This window comes from Phascolarctos cinereus, unplaced genomic scaffold (assembly GCF_003287225.1).
Source record: "Phascolarctos cinereus isolate Bilbo 61053 unplaced genomic scaffold, phaCin_HiC Scaffold_7;HRSCAF=346, whole genome shotgun sequence".
Taxonomy (NCBI): Eukaryota; Metazoa; Chordata; class Mammalia; order Diprotodontia; family Phascolarctidae; genus Phascolarctos; species Phascolarctos cinereus.
In genome coordinates, this window is record NW_027556180.1 from 43,448,117 (window position 1) to 43,465,209 (window position 17,093).

Below are 17,093 nucleotides of genomic sequence, written 5' to 3' on the forward strand. Positions count from 1 at the left end.
GCAAAACCTATGCCAGCTTGAGTGAGTTTATTTAACGTTTCTGGGCCTTGAGGGAGTTGGACTCAATGAGCTCTGAGATCCTCTCCATCTCTACATCCATAAGCTGTGATCCATGATCACATGGCATCAAACAACACATGTCCATTTCAGATGTCTGATAGGGAAGAGGTCTTCTGTCAGGTGCAACTAAAATGGTTCTCTGTTGACAAGGTTGTTCAGATTAGTAGGTGCTCCTGTTGTAGATGCCATTGTACTGATCGCCCTAGAACACTTCAAAGTTTCCTCAATGTGAGCAACAACATCTCGGAAGTGGTTGGTGTAATCATCTACACTGCAAAAACAAAGCGGATGAAAAAGATATACTGTCCAGACTGATACACCTAGACGCAGCCAATCAAATTCATCCATTAACATGTGTATACTGGACAGATGCTGAAAATGGACGGTGAGCTGGAACCAGAATTGAGAATGTCTTGCATTGCATTAGGGAAGCAGCCTAGCACTCCAGGATCTCAGATCATTGATTGAGAGATGGAAGGACACTCAGAGGTCATCCAGTCCAACCTTTTCATTTCACAGAGCTAGAAATTGTGGCCCAGTGAGGCTGAGTTGCTTGTCTGAGGTCATAAATTTAGTAAGTGGCAGAGCTTTGGTTTAATTCAGGTTCTCTGATTTTAAATTCATACCAAGGGTACCAAATTGTTTGCTTTGGCAAAAGGCTGCCTCTGTAACAATAATAATATTCTTGTAGTGACAGCCACAAATTATAGAACATCAGGATCAAGGAAAAATCAAAATTATGAATGTGCCAGAGGACAACGGGAACAAAGATGCATGATAGGAACAAATATGGTGCAGCATACTACCTACGATGAGTTATGCATTTATTAAGCACCTACATCTTGGAGCATTATTTGTATTTATTCCTTTTATATTTATTCTGTATGTACTTCAGTCAGTCCATAAGTATTCATAAGGCATGTACTCTATGCCAAGCACAGTGCTAAGAGCTGAGGATACAAAAGAAGGCAAAAGTCAGTCCCTGCCCTTAAGGAACTCACAACTAAAAAGGAAAGACAACAAGCAAACATGTGTACAAAAAGGCTGTTTACAGGATAAATAAAAAGTAAATATGAGAAGGAGGGGTTGGGGAAGTCTTCCCGTAGAAGGTGGGATTTTAGTTGGAACTCAAAGGAAGCCAAGGAAACCAGGAGGTGAGGATCAGGAGGGAAAGCATTCCAAGTATGGGGGATAACAAGAGAGGATGCCTAGAAAGATGGAGTGCCTTGGTCTTGGAACAGCCAGGAGGCCAGTGTCCCTGGATGGAAAAGTACATGATGGGCAGTAAGGTGTAAGAAGACTGGAAAGGGAGGAGGGGGATAGGTCACAAAGGCTTTGAATACCAAACAGAGCATTTTGTATATGTTCCTGGATACAATGATTATACTATATGGGCGTGTGATGCACCTGTCACCCCAATCTGTTATTGCCTCATTAGAATGTAAGTAAGCTCCTAGAGAGTATGTTTAACTTTTGCCTTTTTATCCCCAGGACCTAGTACGGTGCCTGGTATGTAGTAGGTGCTTAATAAATGCTTATTGATGTCCTCTTTCAAGGTGTGAGGTAGGGTGGATTTCTTTTGAGGTACCTGTTGGACCAGATGCCCTTCAAGGTCTCTTCCAATTGTGAGATCCTGAAATTCTAGGGCCACCAGTCAGGATGTCCCCTTTGCTGAACTGAAACCCCTTCTGTCTCTCTATCATTTATTCATTGCATTGTTACTTAACTCTTTAATATGTGTGTCTCCTGCCTCTATAACCAGATCGAAGATTTCTTTTTTTTTTTTTTGCTTTTTGGTGAGGCAATTGGGGTTAAGTGACTTGCCCAGGGTCACACAGCTAGTAAGTATCAAGTGTCTGAGGCCACCTTTGAACTCCAAGGCTGAGCTCTATTCACCGTACCAGCTAGCTGCCCCCTGAACAAAGATTTCTAGAGGGCAGTGACTATGTCTTTCTTCGCTTTTATATTTCTCCAAGTGCTACATACACAGTAAATCTCAATTGAGATTTGTTGCAAGGGTGAATGGCTCCATCAATTGGCACCAATTATTTTTCCCCCTTTCTTTCTCCAACTAGTGCTGTGTTAAATCCTGTCTGATGCAAATCTCCCCGGGACCTTTGACTAAATCACAGTAATATGCTGTATGGGCCACTGCTCTTGAAAAACACCTGGAAGGCAAATAAGTAGGGCAATCAATTTGCTGGTAGGTCCTCCAGAAACTTTCAGGAGCTTTAGGCTAAGATCTTCATATATTCATCATGAGTTCATTTCTTATGACATTCTATCGTGGCATATAAAATCAACTGTCCTCTTTCTCCTGAAGTTTGGTGCCCAGAATTAAAGGCCATTGGGAAGGGCATATTCCGTGTCCCATGGTTCTAAGTTTACTTGATAAGCTGACAACCTTTAGGGTAGTATAGAACAAAAGACTGTGTTCAAGATTAAAAAACCCAGACAATTTACAATGGGTACTATTCTAAAATGAATTTTAAAAGGTAATTTACTCCTTCTTGACATAACTAAAGACATTTCAGACCTTTCAAATTGATGGACGTGTGGCAATTGCTGGCAAATAACAAGTTTTATTTCACTATAAGGAGACAAAAGATGACCCCAAACCCAGGGGTTTTGTTGTTGTTTTTAACAAATGTACATAATAAAGGCACAAAAAGTTATATGGGACCAAGGTCTTCTATTCAGTACCAGAATAAGCACACAAAAAAAAAGTTAGGAGGAGGAAGAAGAAAAAAGGAGGAGCTCTCCCCAGGGGGCCTGGGCTGCCATGGGATGGAGTGAGTTCCCTCTCACTGACATCACCAAGCAAGGCTGGATGACCCGTGTCAGACACTCGTCCTTCACAGGATCAAGAACCTGGAGCTGGAAGGGTCCTCAGGGATCTGCTCCTTCAATGCCCTCATTTTACAGGTGAGGACACTGAGTCCCAGATGATGGGGTTGGGATCTAGACCCCAGAAAGGAAAAACCCTGTACTTTCCCACTTGGCCAAATCTCTGGCATTTGCCTGAGGCCATAATCCCAACAACTGGCCTTTCAATCTCCCTTCCTCTGTTTTACCTCCCTATGTATGGTGGTCCCTGGCCATTTCCCACCCTTAATTCTAGCTAGGTTCCATTCTCCCTTGGCCATGAGGTCCAGGTCCTAGGAGTTCTGTTCACCCCAGTTTACTGGCCACTCCTAGGTCTCTCCCACAGGCTTTCTGTATATAAGGTCCATCTTGTCTCCATTAAGATGCTGAGATTCTTATAATCTAGCCACAGCTGGGATTCTTACAATCTAGCCACGGCTGGGATTCTTACAATCTAGCCACCGCTGGGATTCTTATAATCTAGCCAATAGCTTACTAATGTTCAGACTCCTTAAGAGTCTGCCCAACATGATGGATGTTCTAATAACCCTTGTCTTTGGCTGAGAGGCTTAGGTTGAATTCTTTTGACCAGAAAAACCCATAGATTGTGATTCTGGGGTCCCAGCATCCCTCAACTACATCACCAGAGAGGACAAGGGATTTGTTCAAGGTTTTCCAGGGAGCAAGGTGCAGAGCTGGTTTTGAAGTTCCATTTCCCTGATTCTGCCCCTCTTGCCACTATTGCAGGCTGCCTCTCCTCATTCCACCAATTCAATTCAATCCAAATTTATTAATCGAGGACCACTCGCCTGGCACTGTGTTAAGCACTGGGGATACAATTAAATAAATAAGCACATAAAAAGGAAGACATTCATGACCACATAAATCCAACACCTTCTAGCACCCCAGACTGAATCTCCTTTACACTGGCTAGTACAGCGGCTTAAGTGGATTTGGCCACAGGACCTGGGTTCAAATCTCACCTGTCACGGAGTGACCCGTGTGACCTTGGCCAAGTCATTTAGTCATCTCTCGGCCTCAGTTTCCTCCTTTGTAAAACGACAGTTGGACTAGCTGGCCTGTGACGTCCCTTTCGGCTCTGATTTTATGATCCTGGTCATCTGACTGCCCTGGGCCTCAGTTTCCTTACATAAAATGGAGGCGGGGGTAGAATGTTGGCCAAGATGGCCTCGGACGGTGCGGCCCTTTTTAGCTCTCGGACCACCCACCCCAACCAGCCCGTGGTCCGTTGAGCAGCGGCGGGGGAGGGGGTAAGCAGTGGAGGGTGCGCAGTGGAGGATGCGCAGCGGGAGCTCCAGGTGCGCCCGGGTGTTTCCTGCTCTCCTGCGAGCCCCCTCCCCCCGCAATCCCCGCCGCGCACGTCACTTCCGGTGGCGGGTCCTCGGCCTGCGTCGCCTCACAACCGTCGCTCCATAATGCGGGCGGTGGCCACGGGGCCGGCCTCCGGGAAGGGGGCGGGGCCGGGGGCGGGGCCGGGGCCGCGCCTGCCGCACCTCGGGCCGGCCGCAGGAGCCCTGGAGCGCCGCGGGCGCGGGGCGTAGAGGTGGCCGCGGCAGAGCTCGGACCTGCGGCTGAGGCGGCAGCCGCAGCGCTCCTCGTCCTCGGCTCGGTCCTCCTCGGGCGGCCTGGGCCCGCGACCCCTCCTTGGCCTTGCCTGGGCCTCCGTCGCCGCGTTCCCTCCATCCCCCCGCGAGCCCGAGGCGGGCACGGCCGCGGCATGTGGCGCTGGGTCCGGCAGCAGCTGGTAGGTGGTCCCCAGGCCGGCGGGAGGGGAGGGAGGCAGTCCGGGGCCCGGTCACCGGGCCCCGCCGCAGCCTGGCAGCATCCTGGGGTGCGGCTGCGGAGCGAGAACCGAGTATCGGTTACTGACATCTCTAGAGCGCTTTAAAGTGTGCAAAGCGCTTTCCCCGCTCGAGCCTCTCCGAAAGAATTTATCCCCGCCCCCCTGGGCTTTTTTTAATCAATCAGCAAACATGTATTTAGCCCCTGCCTCCTTCCACTCAACGAAGACTTTGCCTGATCATCGTCCTCTTTGGGAGGTGGGGGACCACCTCGGTCAATAAGCATTTCTTGAGCGCCGGGGTCCCTGCCCTCCCGCCTCTGCAGCCCCCCACCTCTGCCACGTAGAGTCCCGGCTTCCTGGGGGCCCGCAGGGAGCGTGGGATTTGCCAGGATGTGCCCCAGGTGGGGCTCGGATGCAGACGTTCCGGACTTTCTAGATAATAATGGGGAGGAGGAGCATTGTCCAAACTTGGGATTCCACCTGTCTAGGGAATTCTGTCTTCTAGAAGTGAGGGGCACGGAGGTTAGAAGAAAATGGGCCCGGCCCAGTGCGTGTTTGGGCAGACCTGATTCACTGGGGGGGCCGGGGAAAGAAGCCTGGGTTCCGGGTTCAGAGCCCAGCTCCGTCTCTTCCCCGTAGGGGGATCGGTCTAGTCCAAGTAGAACCTAAACTGAGCTGGAAGGAACCTCAGGTCTCCTCAGTGATCCAGCCCTCCCAGCTGTCAATCAACAGGCATAATAGTGTTTACTTGGTGCCAGGCAAAGTACTAAGCACTGGGGATTCTAGAAAGGGGGCAGAAACGTGGTCCCTGCCTTCAAGGAACTCACATTGTGCATTCAGTATGTAGCTGTATATCTAGATATATAACTATATGTCATACAGACGTTTACACACAGTAAGGAGAAGATGCAGATTAAGAAACTGAAACCCCTGAGATTTAAATGACTTGGCCCAGATTACACAGTACGTAGAGAGTTCTGAATGCAGGGTCCCTGTTCTTTGAGTTATATCCTTGGTGAGGATTTAGAATCAATGACCTCAGAAGGCCTTCAGCTCTGAATCTGTCATCTTGACTCAGGGTTCTCAGACTTCACAGTGGGTGTCACTACCCATCATCATTTTGGTCCAGACAGGTGATTTCATTGGTATAGGAAATGTTGGTTGAAAACTTAGAGGAGCATAGATTTAAGAGCCGGAAAGGAGGACACTTAGACCCACAGACTTTAAGGGACTTGCCCAAGCTCACACAGGTTCCAAAGTCAGTGCTCTTTCTTCTCAACAATGCAGATCATCTTATCTTCTGTAACTCATAGTTTGTCAAGTTTCATGGGGACACTTAGAGGTTAAGTAACTTACCCATGGTCACACAGCTAATATGTATTAGAGGTGGAACTTGTGAAGGCCAAGGGGTCTTAACTCTGGTGGCTTGAAGACCTTGAGTAAATGGGAAATGGTTCTGCTTGCTCATGACAGTATCCAAGCTGTGATCTGACCTGAGCAGAGTATATAGCAGGATTATCATCTCTAGCCTTGAACACTCTCTGCTTGCTCTGACTGCTGGCCTCCTGGCCTCCTTTAAGGCCTATTTAAATCCCACCTTCTACAGGAAGCCTTATCCTACCTCTCGTAATTACAGTGCTTTCCCTCTGTTAATTATTTCCTATTTATTCTGTCTGTAGCTCATTTGTACCTATTTGTTTGCATGTTGTCTCCCCCGTTAGATTGGAAAAGCTCCTTGAGGGCAGAGTCTGTTCTTTGCTTCTTTTGTGTCCCTAGCCTAGCCACAGTGCCTGGCACATAGTAGATGCTTAATAAATGTTGGTTGGTTGATAGTTTCTGTTGCTATCTTTCTATATTTTGATGCTGTTAACAGCCTTGAAAAGCTGTATTAGCCTTTTTTTTTAACTGCCATGTTATACTGTAGGCTCATGTTGAGTTTTAGACCACTGAAATACTTAGGTCTTTTTGACATAAAGTACAAACCCTTCTCATTCACTCCTAACCCTGTACTTGTGGAGACACAACCTACTCTGTGTTTCATACATCTTATTTCCTCCTAAGCCCACCCCTTCTTCTAACTTCCATGTTTCTACTATCCTTGTGGTCTCCTAGACCCAATATTTTGGAGTCATCTTTGATTCTTCCTTGACTCTTACCTCTTATATCCATTCAGAAGCCAAGTATTGTCCACAACATTGCTTACATCTGTCCCCTTCTTTTCACTCACAGTCACCACCCTAGTTGAAACCCTCCTCACTTCTCACCCAGATCAGTGGAATAGCTTTCTAATGGGACCCCCTTTTCAGTCTTTCTCTTCTCCAATTCATTCTTCAGGAAACTGCCAAAGCAATCTCCCCAAGGTACCAGTGTGACCCTGCAACTCTCTTGTTCAAAACTTTTCAGTTGCCACCCTTATTTCCTCGGGACAAGATATAAACTCTTAACCTGACATTTAAGGGATTTCACAATCTGCCGTCCTACTAGCCCTTTTTTTAATGTTGGGTTTTTTTTTTTAATGAACACTCTGTTCTTGTCACACACTTGAAATAACATTCCCACTTTTCTCTGCCATTCAGAATTCTAATCTTCTTTCAAAGCTCAGATGCCATATTTTCCTTCAAAGAAGCATTCACTTATTCCCTCAGTTGTTAGTGTTCTCTTTCCTTAATTTACTTTGTATTAGTTTTACCTGTGTATAGCTCTGTTCTATTGCCATAATAGAATATAAACCCCTCAAGGGCAGTGGCTGTTTCATTTTTGTCTGTATCCTAACTGCCTTGCACATAGTAGGCACTTTAAAATGTTTTATTGTATTTACTTTTCAATTATTGTAGAAGAGAGGAGACAAAAAAACCCTCAAACCTTTAGAAGACTGTGACTTAAAACTCTGTATGCTAAAGAATTAATTCAGAGAGAAAACCGTTCCAAATGATTGCAGCTTAGTAGCTACTGCCACATAGATGGCTTTAAAAAAATAAGCTGTGACATTGAGAATACATCTTTTTCTGACTGCAGAAGTCTAACCCAGCCTGCATAGTGATGTCCTTTAACATAATTTTGAAGGAAAATAGAACTAAAATAATCTACTAGTTAGTATTTTAATTTGCTGGTTTTGGCAGTATAAAAACACAGTTATTACAGGAACCAAGATTCTTCTGGAAATGTAATAGTAAAGTGAAATACCTCTTTTCCCTTTTGTACAGTATTTTAAAAATATAACAAAATTCTCTAGTTTTTTAAATCTACCTTTGAGTTATCACATTTCACAGCAAACATTCTGATTTTTTAAAAAATTCAGTTTAACTAATACGAATTATTGTTAGTGGTGATAGATCTTAGGGACAGTACAAAGTTGGGATAAGATATAGAATCAGATTTAAAGCTGGATAGGATTTTAGAGGCCATCTGTGCATCCCTTATATTACAGATAGGAAACTCAAGCATAAAGAGGTTATGTCAGGTGTGCAGACTCACATAGAAATGGCAGAGAGAGGATTTGAACCCACATCCTTTGACTCCAAATCCAACTTTCCATACGATGGTACCTTTAATACATGGGTTTTCTCCTTGTATTAAAGACATTCTGATGTCATTAAAACTTTATGTTCTAAAGCTTATGTTTTTATTTTTAACTAATTATGGATTCAGGTGTAGTAGAAATTTAGAATATTCCTGTTTACCAGTCTCCCAGGTTTCTGATGCCGTTATAATACTGTAGCATTAAACTTTAACTTTGGTTTAGTATAATAATCAAGTCAAGTCAATAAGAATTTATTAAATGCTTACACTGTGCCAGGAACTTGTAAGTACTTGAATATAAAGGGGCAAAACCAGTCTGCCATTAAGGTGTTTACATTCTCATGATAGACAGTGTGTAAACCAAATAGTTTGACTTTGGCAGATCTGGTCTTATGCTTTATTTAATGTAGTTGATCGATTGATAAGTTGAGTTGCACAAAAACCTTTTTAGTGAGAAGATTATTCTAAATTGATAGTTGATGTCTTTTCTGGTTGTTAAAGCTTCTGTGGATCCATTCTAGGGACTACTTCTCAGTGTTTGCTATCTTATGTGAATGGTTGAATTATTTTGGGGAGATTAGAGAAAAATTAAGTCAACTACATACGTAGTGTATGTGTGTGTATATATACATATATACATAGGGACATACGTGCACACAGTTTACTAAAAGTCTCAGTGCAGATCTGCACAGATACTCTGTGTGTGGGGGGGGTGGGGGGGTGTCTGTGTTCATGCTCTCTTCTTTTTTTTTTGGTTAGGTAATGGGGTTAAGTGACTTGCCCAGGGTCACACAGCTAGTAAGTGTTATGTGTCTGACGTTGGATTTGAACTCAGGTCCTTCTGAATCCAGGGCCAGTGCTCTATCCACTGTGCCACCTGCCTGCCCCCTATATGCTCTCTTCTTAATGCTGCTTTGGAGGTTTGTTAAATAGAAAATGCAACAACAATTTTTTTAACCATTTCAAATGGTTTTTAGTGACTGGCAGTCTGTAATCCATTTATGTATTTGTGATTTTACTGTATTGTGGATATTAGGTAACTGGCTGATTGCTAGGTGGTTAACAATTTAGATGCCTAAACATTATCTGAGACTTTCATTTGTTAACATGCATAGTTTCATTTTTGGAAGTTTTCAGGTCCTTTGAATGTATTTTTGTTGTTGTTCAGTCATTTCTCAGTCTTGTCCAATTCTTCATGACCCCATTAAGGGTTTTCTTGGCAGAAATACTTGAAAGGTTTGCCATTTCCTTCTCCAGCTCATTTTACAGATGAGGAACCGAGGCAAACAGGGCGTCACACAGCTAGCAAGTTTCTAAGGCCGAGTTTGAACTTAGGTCATCCTGACTCCAGGCCCAGTGCCCCATCCCCTTTGCCACCTACCTGCCTCTAGTGATAAGGATACAAATGCAAAAAGCGAAGACAGCCTGTCCTCAAGGTGTCGGGGGTCACACCCTGTCCTCTAGAAACAGTGACTGAGTTGATACAGTTCATCCCTCCCCAAGTGGAGAGTGAAGATGGGGATGGTGAGGTACTGAGGGTGGGAGGAGGTAGGGGACTAGTTTGTTGGTGAGGCTGTGGAATAGGTAAGTGGAGAAGGAGTCCAGAGTGATGTGATAAAACATGAAAAACACAAAGTTGGCATTTGTGCTTCACAGAGGTGACACAAAAGGAGTTAAAATGTGTTCATTGTAGTGTTGCTGGTGTAAAAATAAGTGTCATTGTCCCGCTCTTCCCCAAGTATGCATTTTTTTTAATCCTTTACACTGGATTGAGAGAATAAGAAGTAAATGAGGGGGGTACAACTTTACTCCCTGAGGATTTAGTGACTGAGTTTGTGGTTGGGCCACTCTGGGGGAAAGTAGCACATTAAAAGGTTAAGTGAATATAGCAGATTGAGCAAGTACTTTTCATTGTTCCTCCTGAAGACTACAAGTTTTGCTATGGAAAAGATAATTCCCCATAGCTTTTCAAGGTAGAAATAGTCTGCCACTATTTTTTTACTGACAAGTTCTTGACTTTGGTGTGTGTGTCATGAACACTTTTGGCAGTCCAGTGAAACCTATGGACTCCTTAGAATAATGTTTTTAAATACATAAAGTAATATACATAAGATTAAAAAGGGAACCAATTATATTGAAACATATATAGGCAGGTAGAGATGCAACTTTTTTTTAAAAGAGGGACATTTTATTGTTTCATGTTAAGAAAAATTGTTTGCCTCTTTGTTTATATGTGTATTCAATTTTACTTCAAATTATATTGTAAAAATACATTTCTGCATTGTTAGTAATATAAATTAGACAATTGTGAGTGACTAGGAAAGAAGCCTAGCTTTCTTTTCAGTTTGTGCTGCTTTAGAAGACAAAATGCAGGCCTCTTTTTTTGAGAGTGCAAGACCGGAGAGGCTTCCTTTCTTGGGCTTATCTTCTCCAATCTCTCACACTCTGTTTCTGTTTTGGAGAAAGTGACATGGAGCAAAGTCGGTTTGAGAGGGGTTTCTTCAGTGGCAGCCTTGTTGGAGTGTGACTGTGTCACTTTTTTGGGGATGGTTTGAATTTAGGAATTCTTTTTTAGACTGGATCTTTTGAATTCTTCCTTTCCTTTAAGGTGTTGTTCTGATGTTGAGGTATATTCCCTAAAATTCCTAGGAGCAATAAGTAGAAATTCTCAAGCTGGATGTTTCCAAGTGTTAGCACTACCAATCCTGTTACTGTTAAGTATTTTTCAAGGGTCTCATAGCAATATATGGATAGATGGCCTTTGGCATGAGCAGATTTGGAAAATTGGTGCTGGAGACTTTTGATCTGACCTTCTGCATATTTCTACAATTACTTATCACATGGACATGTAACCCTGCTAGCTCCCAAGAGGTAGAAGACTACCAGTGGCCATGCCACTACTCTGGTGGAGGCCCTCGTGACCTCACAACTAGACCACTACAATAGCCTGTTGGTTGGTCTTCCTGCTCTGAGGCTTTGCTAACTCCAGTTTATTCTCCACGCAGCTGTCAAATTGATCTTCTTAAAGCTCGAGTCTGATCATGCCAGTCACTGTGCCCTCCCACTGGAGAAACTCCGGTGGCTTTCTCTTACCTCTAGGATTAAATACAAAATCCTCTGTTTGATACCTGCTTGCATTTTCAGTCTTCCTAAACTTTACTCCCTTCCATATACTCTGTGATCCAGTGACACGGACCTCTTTGCTGTTCCTGGAGCAAAATTCTCCATCTGTGGCATTGTCACTGGCAGTTGGCTGTGCCTAAAATCCTCGCTGTCCTCCTCTGTCTCCTGGCTTCCCTGGCTTTCTTCAAGTCTCGCCAAAAGCCTATCTGTCTGTAAGAAGGCTTTCCCAGTCTTCCTTGATCTCGGGGTCTTTCTTCTCTTGAGATTATTTCCAATTTATCCTATATAGATCTTGTTAGTACGTAGTTGTTGGCATCTGTCTTCCCCCTCATTAGACTGTTCTGTGACAGCAGGCATGTCTTGGGTTTAGTTAACAATTAGGTAATTGACAAATAGCCATATGATTTATTTGCTATGCCTGCTGCCTATTTCAGGCAGATTCTACAATTGTCTAAAAGCTTTGGTTAATTCTTTGCTTAGGACTTGCCCTTTCCACATGTGAAAACTTACATCAGGAAAATATTCATATCTGAATCTAGTTTTTACCCCCTAAGTCTTATTTTCCTCTAGACTTAGAGACATCAAGATTCATGCCCTTTATGGTTTGTTTCATTTTAAGTAAATCCTCAATAGCTCCCTTGAATTCTAGTTTGCTTGGTGTCCTAAAATTCTTAAGAATGCTTGTTTTTGAATAATCACTTTTGTAAGGAACTATTTCAAGAGGCTTAAAGCAAGCTTTCGGGTTAGACACTTTCATATGTATAATCATAACTAGCCCACGTAAGTTTTCCCCCAGTGAAATAAGTGAGGCATGCATTTAGTCCCTATTATTTCTTTGGACTGGAAAGCAGTCTGGAGGAGACGATTTGACCTCAGTATATCTGAGAGGAAACCAAAATGATGAATTTTTTGATGTTAGTAATATAAAAGGAGGTAAGTTTAATTTTCTGTCATTTCTTATCATGTGCTTTTAGTTGCTGAATTGTCTTCAAGTGTTTTAATTATAAAAGTATCCTATGTAACATTGAACATTTTTATAATTTTTTATAATTTTGCATCATTAATTTTTAATTGTTTTTGGTGATCATTCTTTCCATTTACTTTGTTGAAATAGTACATGTTGTTTTCCTGGCTTTCCTTTATTCATTTTGTATCAGTTTATATACTTCATGTATCTCCATGTTTCCTTATAGTCAGTTATACTGTTAGCTATTTCCCATCAGCTGTAGTGCTTGGTTTTGACTCTACCGTTATTCTCTTGCCCTTCCCCCAGCATTTCCCCATAAGTTCATTCTCTGGAAACTCACCATGACTGAGATTGGTTCAGCTTTGGTAGTGACACTTCTACAGTACCTTCAGTTTCCTAGGTCCCTTTGATTGGAGGGCTGGGGGCTGGAACAAAACACTCATCTCCTAATCTCTCCTCAAAGAGGGCTCAGAAGGTCAGCCAGCTCTGACTTTCCCATCAGTTTCACTGCTTGGTTTTAACTGCACTGACATCATGCCCTGTGCTGGTATTGTTGAACTCCTTGGGTGGGGAGGGCCTCCAGTCACCCCCTCCACCTGCCTGTCTTTCTACAAACTTTCCAACATTAACTGTTCCTGTCTTTTGTCATTGTTCATTTGCTGAGTATGAGGTGAAAGAAACCTCAGGGTTGTTTTGATTTGCATTTTTCTTACTAGTCTTGGAGCATTCTCTTATGGCTGTTTGCAAACTTGAGAAATATTTGTACATATCCTTTCACCTCTTGTCTATCGGAGAATGACTTTTAATCTTATGTAGTTCTCTTATTTGTCTATGTATCTTAGATACAAACTTATCAGAGATATTTAATACAAAGATTTTTTTTCCCCAGTCAACCACTTCCTTATTTATTTTAGATACATTAATTTTGTTTGTGCAAAAGCATTTCAATTTTATGTAATCAGATTTATCTGTTTTATCTTTTTTAATTTCCTTACTCCCTCATTTGGTTAAGAATTCTTCCTCTACTAATATTTGTGAAAGTTATATTATCTGTTTCTTTTCAGAATATTGTGTCTTTAATATGAAGGTTACATGCTCATTTTTAATTTATGGTGTGAGATATCAGTCTAAGCCTAATTTTTCCAAACTGCTTTCCAGGTTTTCCAGGAGTTCTTATCAGATAGGCAGTTCCTTACTAAATTATGTTTTTGAATTTATCAAACACTGGGTTATTGAGTTCCCTTATTTCTGATTTTCCCTTGTCTAGACTGTCAGCTTTTCTATTTTTTAAACTAGTGCCAAGGAGTTTTGATTATTGCTGCTTTTATGATATAGTTTAAAATCTGGAAATGCTATTCCTCTTTCATTCCTATCTTTTTTCAGTATTTCCCTTGATATTCTCAATCTTTTGTTCCTTCAAATAAATTTTATTTTTGTTTTATTTAACTTTATAAAATATCTCTTTTGTGGTTCAATTTGTATACCATAGCATTAAATCCATTTTTGGTAGCATTGACATTTTTATTGTTTTGTCATGATTTCTTAAATAAATTGCTTTAGTCTGATAGGATTTTATTTAAAATTTTTGAATCACTCTTCTCTTAATGACACTGTTCTATAGTTCTCCTTTTTTTGATATATCTTTCTCTGATCAAGGTATTAGGATTATATTTCTCATTAAAGGAGTTTGGAAGAGTCCTTTTTTTCCCCCTCAGTTTTTGAGAAAAATTTGTGTAGTATTGTCATTAATTATTCTTTATTTAATAGTTGGCTTAAATTTTGTTTTGGTTTACCTGAGTAGTTGTCATTCAAAACATAGATCACAGTTTAGGTTTTATGAAAGGAAATTATTTAAGAGCATTGTTAAATCAGAGAGAGTCTAGAAGAGAACAACAAGCACAGTGAAAGGTCTGGTGTTCATGCTAGATGAAGACTGATTGAAAGATATTTAGCTTAGAGAACAGACCAATAAAAGGTCACATAAAAGCTGTCTGTGAGCGTTTTGAAGAACACTTACATGGAAAAGAGAATTTAATGCTCTGTTTGACCCTAGGGAACAGAATCAGGGGTAAAGAGTAGATGGTGAAAAAGAACAAATTTTAGTTTTTGCATAAAAAATTAATAATTAAAGTTGTCCTATTTCAAAAAGTAGTAGGTTCCCCCTCACTTGTTGATGGTGGTGTCAAGGGGATTTTAGTTCAGTTACAAATTGAGATGGCCTGTGAGGTCTCTTGCTTTGCTGTAATTTTAAGATCTGTTAAGTAGAATCTTTGTGTACAAGTTGAAGGAAGGATACTCATAAAATAAAGACAAAAAAAAAGACTAATGAATATCCATTGCTGTCATCCATTTTTTTGATCACTCTAAATTTTCAAAAGGAATGAAAACAAGATAGGCTTTATAACTAGCCTGTGCTATTATGTGAAGCCAATTAAATGGTAGGGATTAAAGGATTACTCTTCTTCAAGACCCACATTGTGTGCTCATATTTGTATCTCAGATTCTGAGCAGAGTGGAAATTCTTCTGTTGTTGACTGCTACTTCTTTACCTTGACACTTAAGAGAGAAGAAATCATGTGGTGGATATTTTGAATGAAATTAATCTCTTAGAACAGAAGCGAGTAGAAACAGGAATAGTTCAGTATCTTTCAAATAGCGTATGTTCTGTGCGCATCATTTAAAAAAAAAAAAGATCTTAACTTGAGTATATATTGTTGGGCCAAAGAGTTGGGCCAGGGAGTTCACAAATGTGACAGCAAGAGCCACTTTCTGTTTATAACTGTTGAGCGAACATAGTATTTACGGAGGCCCAGTCACCCCCAACTCTTTTTATAAATATATATTTTTTTATCTTATAATTTCTGTTTAATATACTGTCTTCATGCCCTTGGCTAAAATTCAACCCTAAAGCTTAGGTATAGCAAAATTTACTTCCAGTTATGTTTTCCCTGTCCAATATGCCAGTTCCAGAAATTTGCTATACTGTCTTTTTTTCCCTCCCTTTTTTCCTCCTTTTCTTTTCCTTCCTCTTTTCCTCGCTTCTTTCATCCTTTCCTCCCTCTTCTCTCCTCCCTTTCTCTTCTCTCCCTTCCTGGAGCATATCAGCCTGTTTATCTTAAAATTGTGAGGTTTGTAAAAGTTACCATTTGATCACTTTTTGAACATTTTGTGCTTTGGCTTTTATATTCAGGTGGCAAATTCACTGAATCTTTGTATTAACAATGTCTTTCAAATACTCCTTCTCCCCTTCAGGCCCAAGGTCCCCTGTAGCCCTCTGCTGCTTGGAGACCATCTTCCAGTAACTTCACTTCAGCAAGCCTTTGTTTCTTTCTTTTAGACAGTAGGTGGCTGGATTGCATTGGTGGTCAGCCGAACCACCAGTGGTTGTCTTTGCTTTTGGGAAGCCCTTTCTAACTCCAAAAATGCACTAGAGTTTTTATATACTGCCTTTGGAAGCCAGGGGTTATGATTTCTTTGCCACCTAGTTGTTTGTTCTGCATTGAAGAAGTAACTATGTGAATAAGTTAGCCTTTCATTTTACGTAGGCAGTTCTCACTGTACCACAAGGTTATGTTCTTAAAGTTCAAGAGAACTAGATTTGAATTCCAGTTCTGCTGCTTGTTACCTGTGTAACTTTGGGCAAGTCACTTATGCTCTCTGGTCTTAAGTTTCCTCATCTGTAAAATTAAGAATTTTAGACAAGGTGAACTCTGATGCCCCTTCTAACTGTAATACTATTTAGAATTTCTTGTAGAAACAGTATTTTATAGGTAGTTATGTTCCTAGTACAGCTTATAAGAACCTATGGAATTTAATGTACTTGACCCTATACTAATAGGATTATAGAACCTATTACATAATAAAGATCTCTCTGACTGCATTTTCCCATTTAAAAAAAAAAACAACAAAGTTTGACATTCCAGGAACATATCTTTCCCCTACATTCTATTGTTATCTTGGCACCTAGATCAGAAACTTACTTTACCTACATGCTAGATAGTAGGAACAGATAGTCCCTCTGGTTCAGGTCACTGAAGATGACTCCTGTGTCTTAAGAGTTAAACTGTCAGTTCATTCCCTAATTGTACAAGAGAATTATGTTCTGTCCCAATTTTGCTTTCAAAGTTGGTGGTTGCTAGTGGTAGTTGATTTCATTTCTCATATTTAAATTGTCAGATATAAAGATGTAAAAGAAAAAATGCTGTTATTTCATTGGGCAAACTTTGTTTAAAATTTTTTTATCCTGAAATTAAATACCAAATAAAATGATAATTTCAACATACAAAATAGAATAGTAAAAAGAGGATTTTCAGTCCTCCATGAATTTGTTACATATACCTTGATTTTCCTTTTTAAGTATTGAACATGTAGCTTTCAAAGCTATCCTGTTTTTCCATATTTCCTTTTGGACTTCTTTTGTTCTCTTCTATATGATTTTTTGTTTGTTTTTAATGCATCAGTGACCCTCTTTTTTATTTTTATTTGATGGACAACCTTATCACTAGGTTCCTCCTCCTTCACCCCTCTCCTCCTTGAGAAGTAAATAAAATCCTTGTAACAAATTTCCACATTGGCATTTGTGAAAATATGTCTTGATTCTGCAGTTTGAGTCCATCTCTAGGATTGAGGTTGGTCATTGCATCAATGATAGTTAAACGTGTCACAATTTGTTTATCCACTGCCCTGTTGATGGATACTGCTCTTCATTTCTAGTTCTTTGCTGTAACAAAAAGACCTGATGTAAATATTTTTGTA

At 40.9% G+C, this 17,093-nt stretch overlaps 1 protein-coding gene and 1 long non-coding RNA gene across 2 annotated transcripts in view; one reads left to right on the forward strand and one right to left on the reverse strand.

Annotated features, from left to right (window-relative positions):
- Window positions 1–4,282, reverse strand: part of LOC110204747 (uncharacterized) — a 166,941-nt gene extending 162,659 nt beyond the window's left edge. Inside the window, exon 1 of the long non-coding RNA XR_013483297.1 lies at window positions 3,909–4,282. This is a non-coding gene — a long non-coding RNA (uncharacterized LOC110204747). The remainder of the gene's footprint in view (window positions 1–3,908) is intronic.
- A 135-nt stretch (window positions 4,283–4,417) lies between these two features.
- The window catches only part of ATP11B (ATPase phospholipid transporting 11B (putative)), a 135,391-nt gene continuing 122,715 nt past the window's right edge, over window positions 4,418–17,093 (forward strand). Inside the window, 1 exon segment of the mRNA XM_020980826.1 lies at window positions 4,418–4,690. Within this exon segment, the coding sequence (XP_020836485.1) occupies window positions 4,664–4,690 (27 nt within the window). The 5' untranslated portion in view covers window positions 4,418–4,663.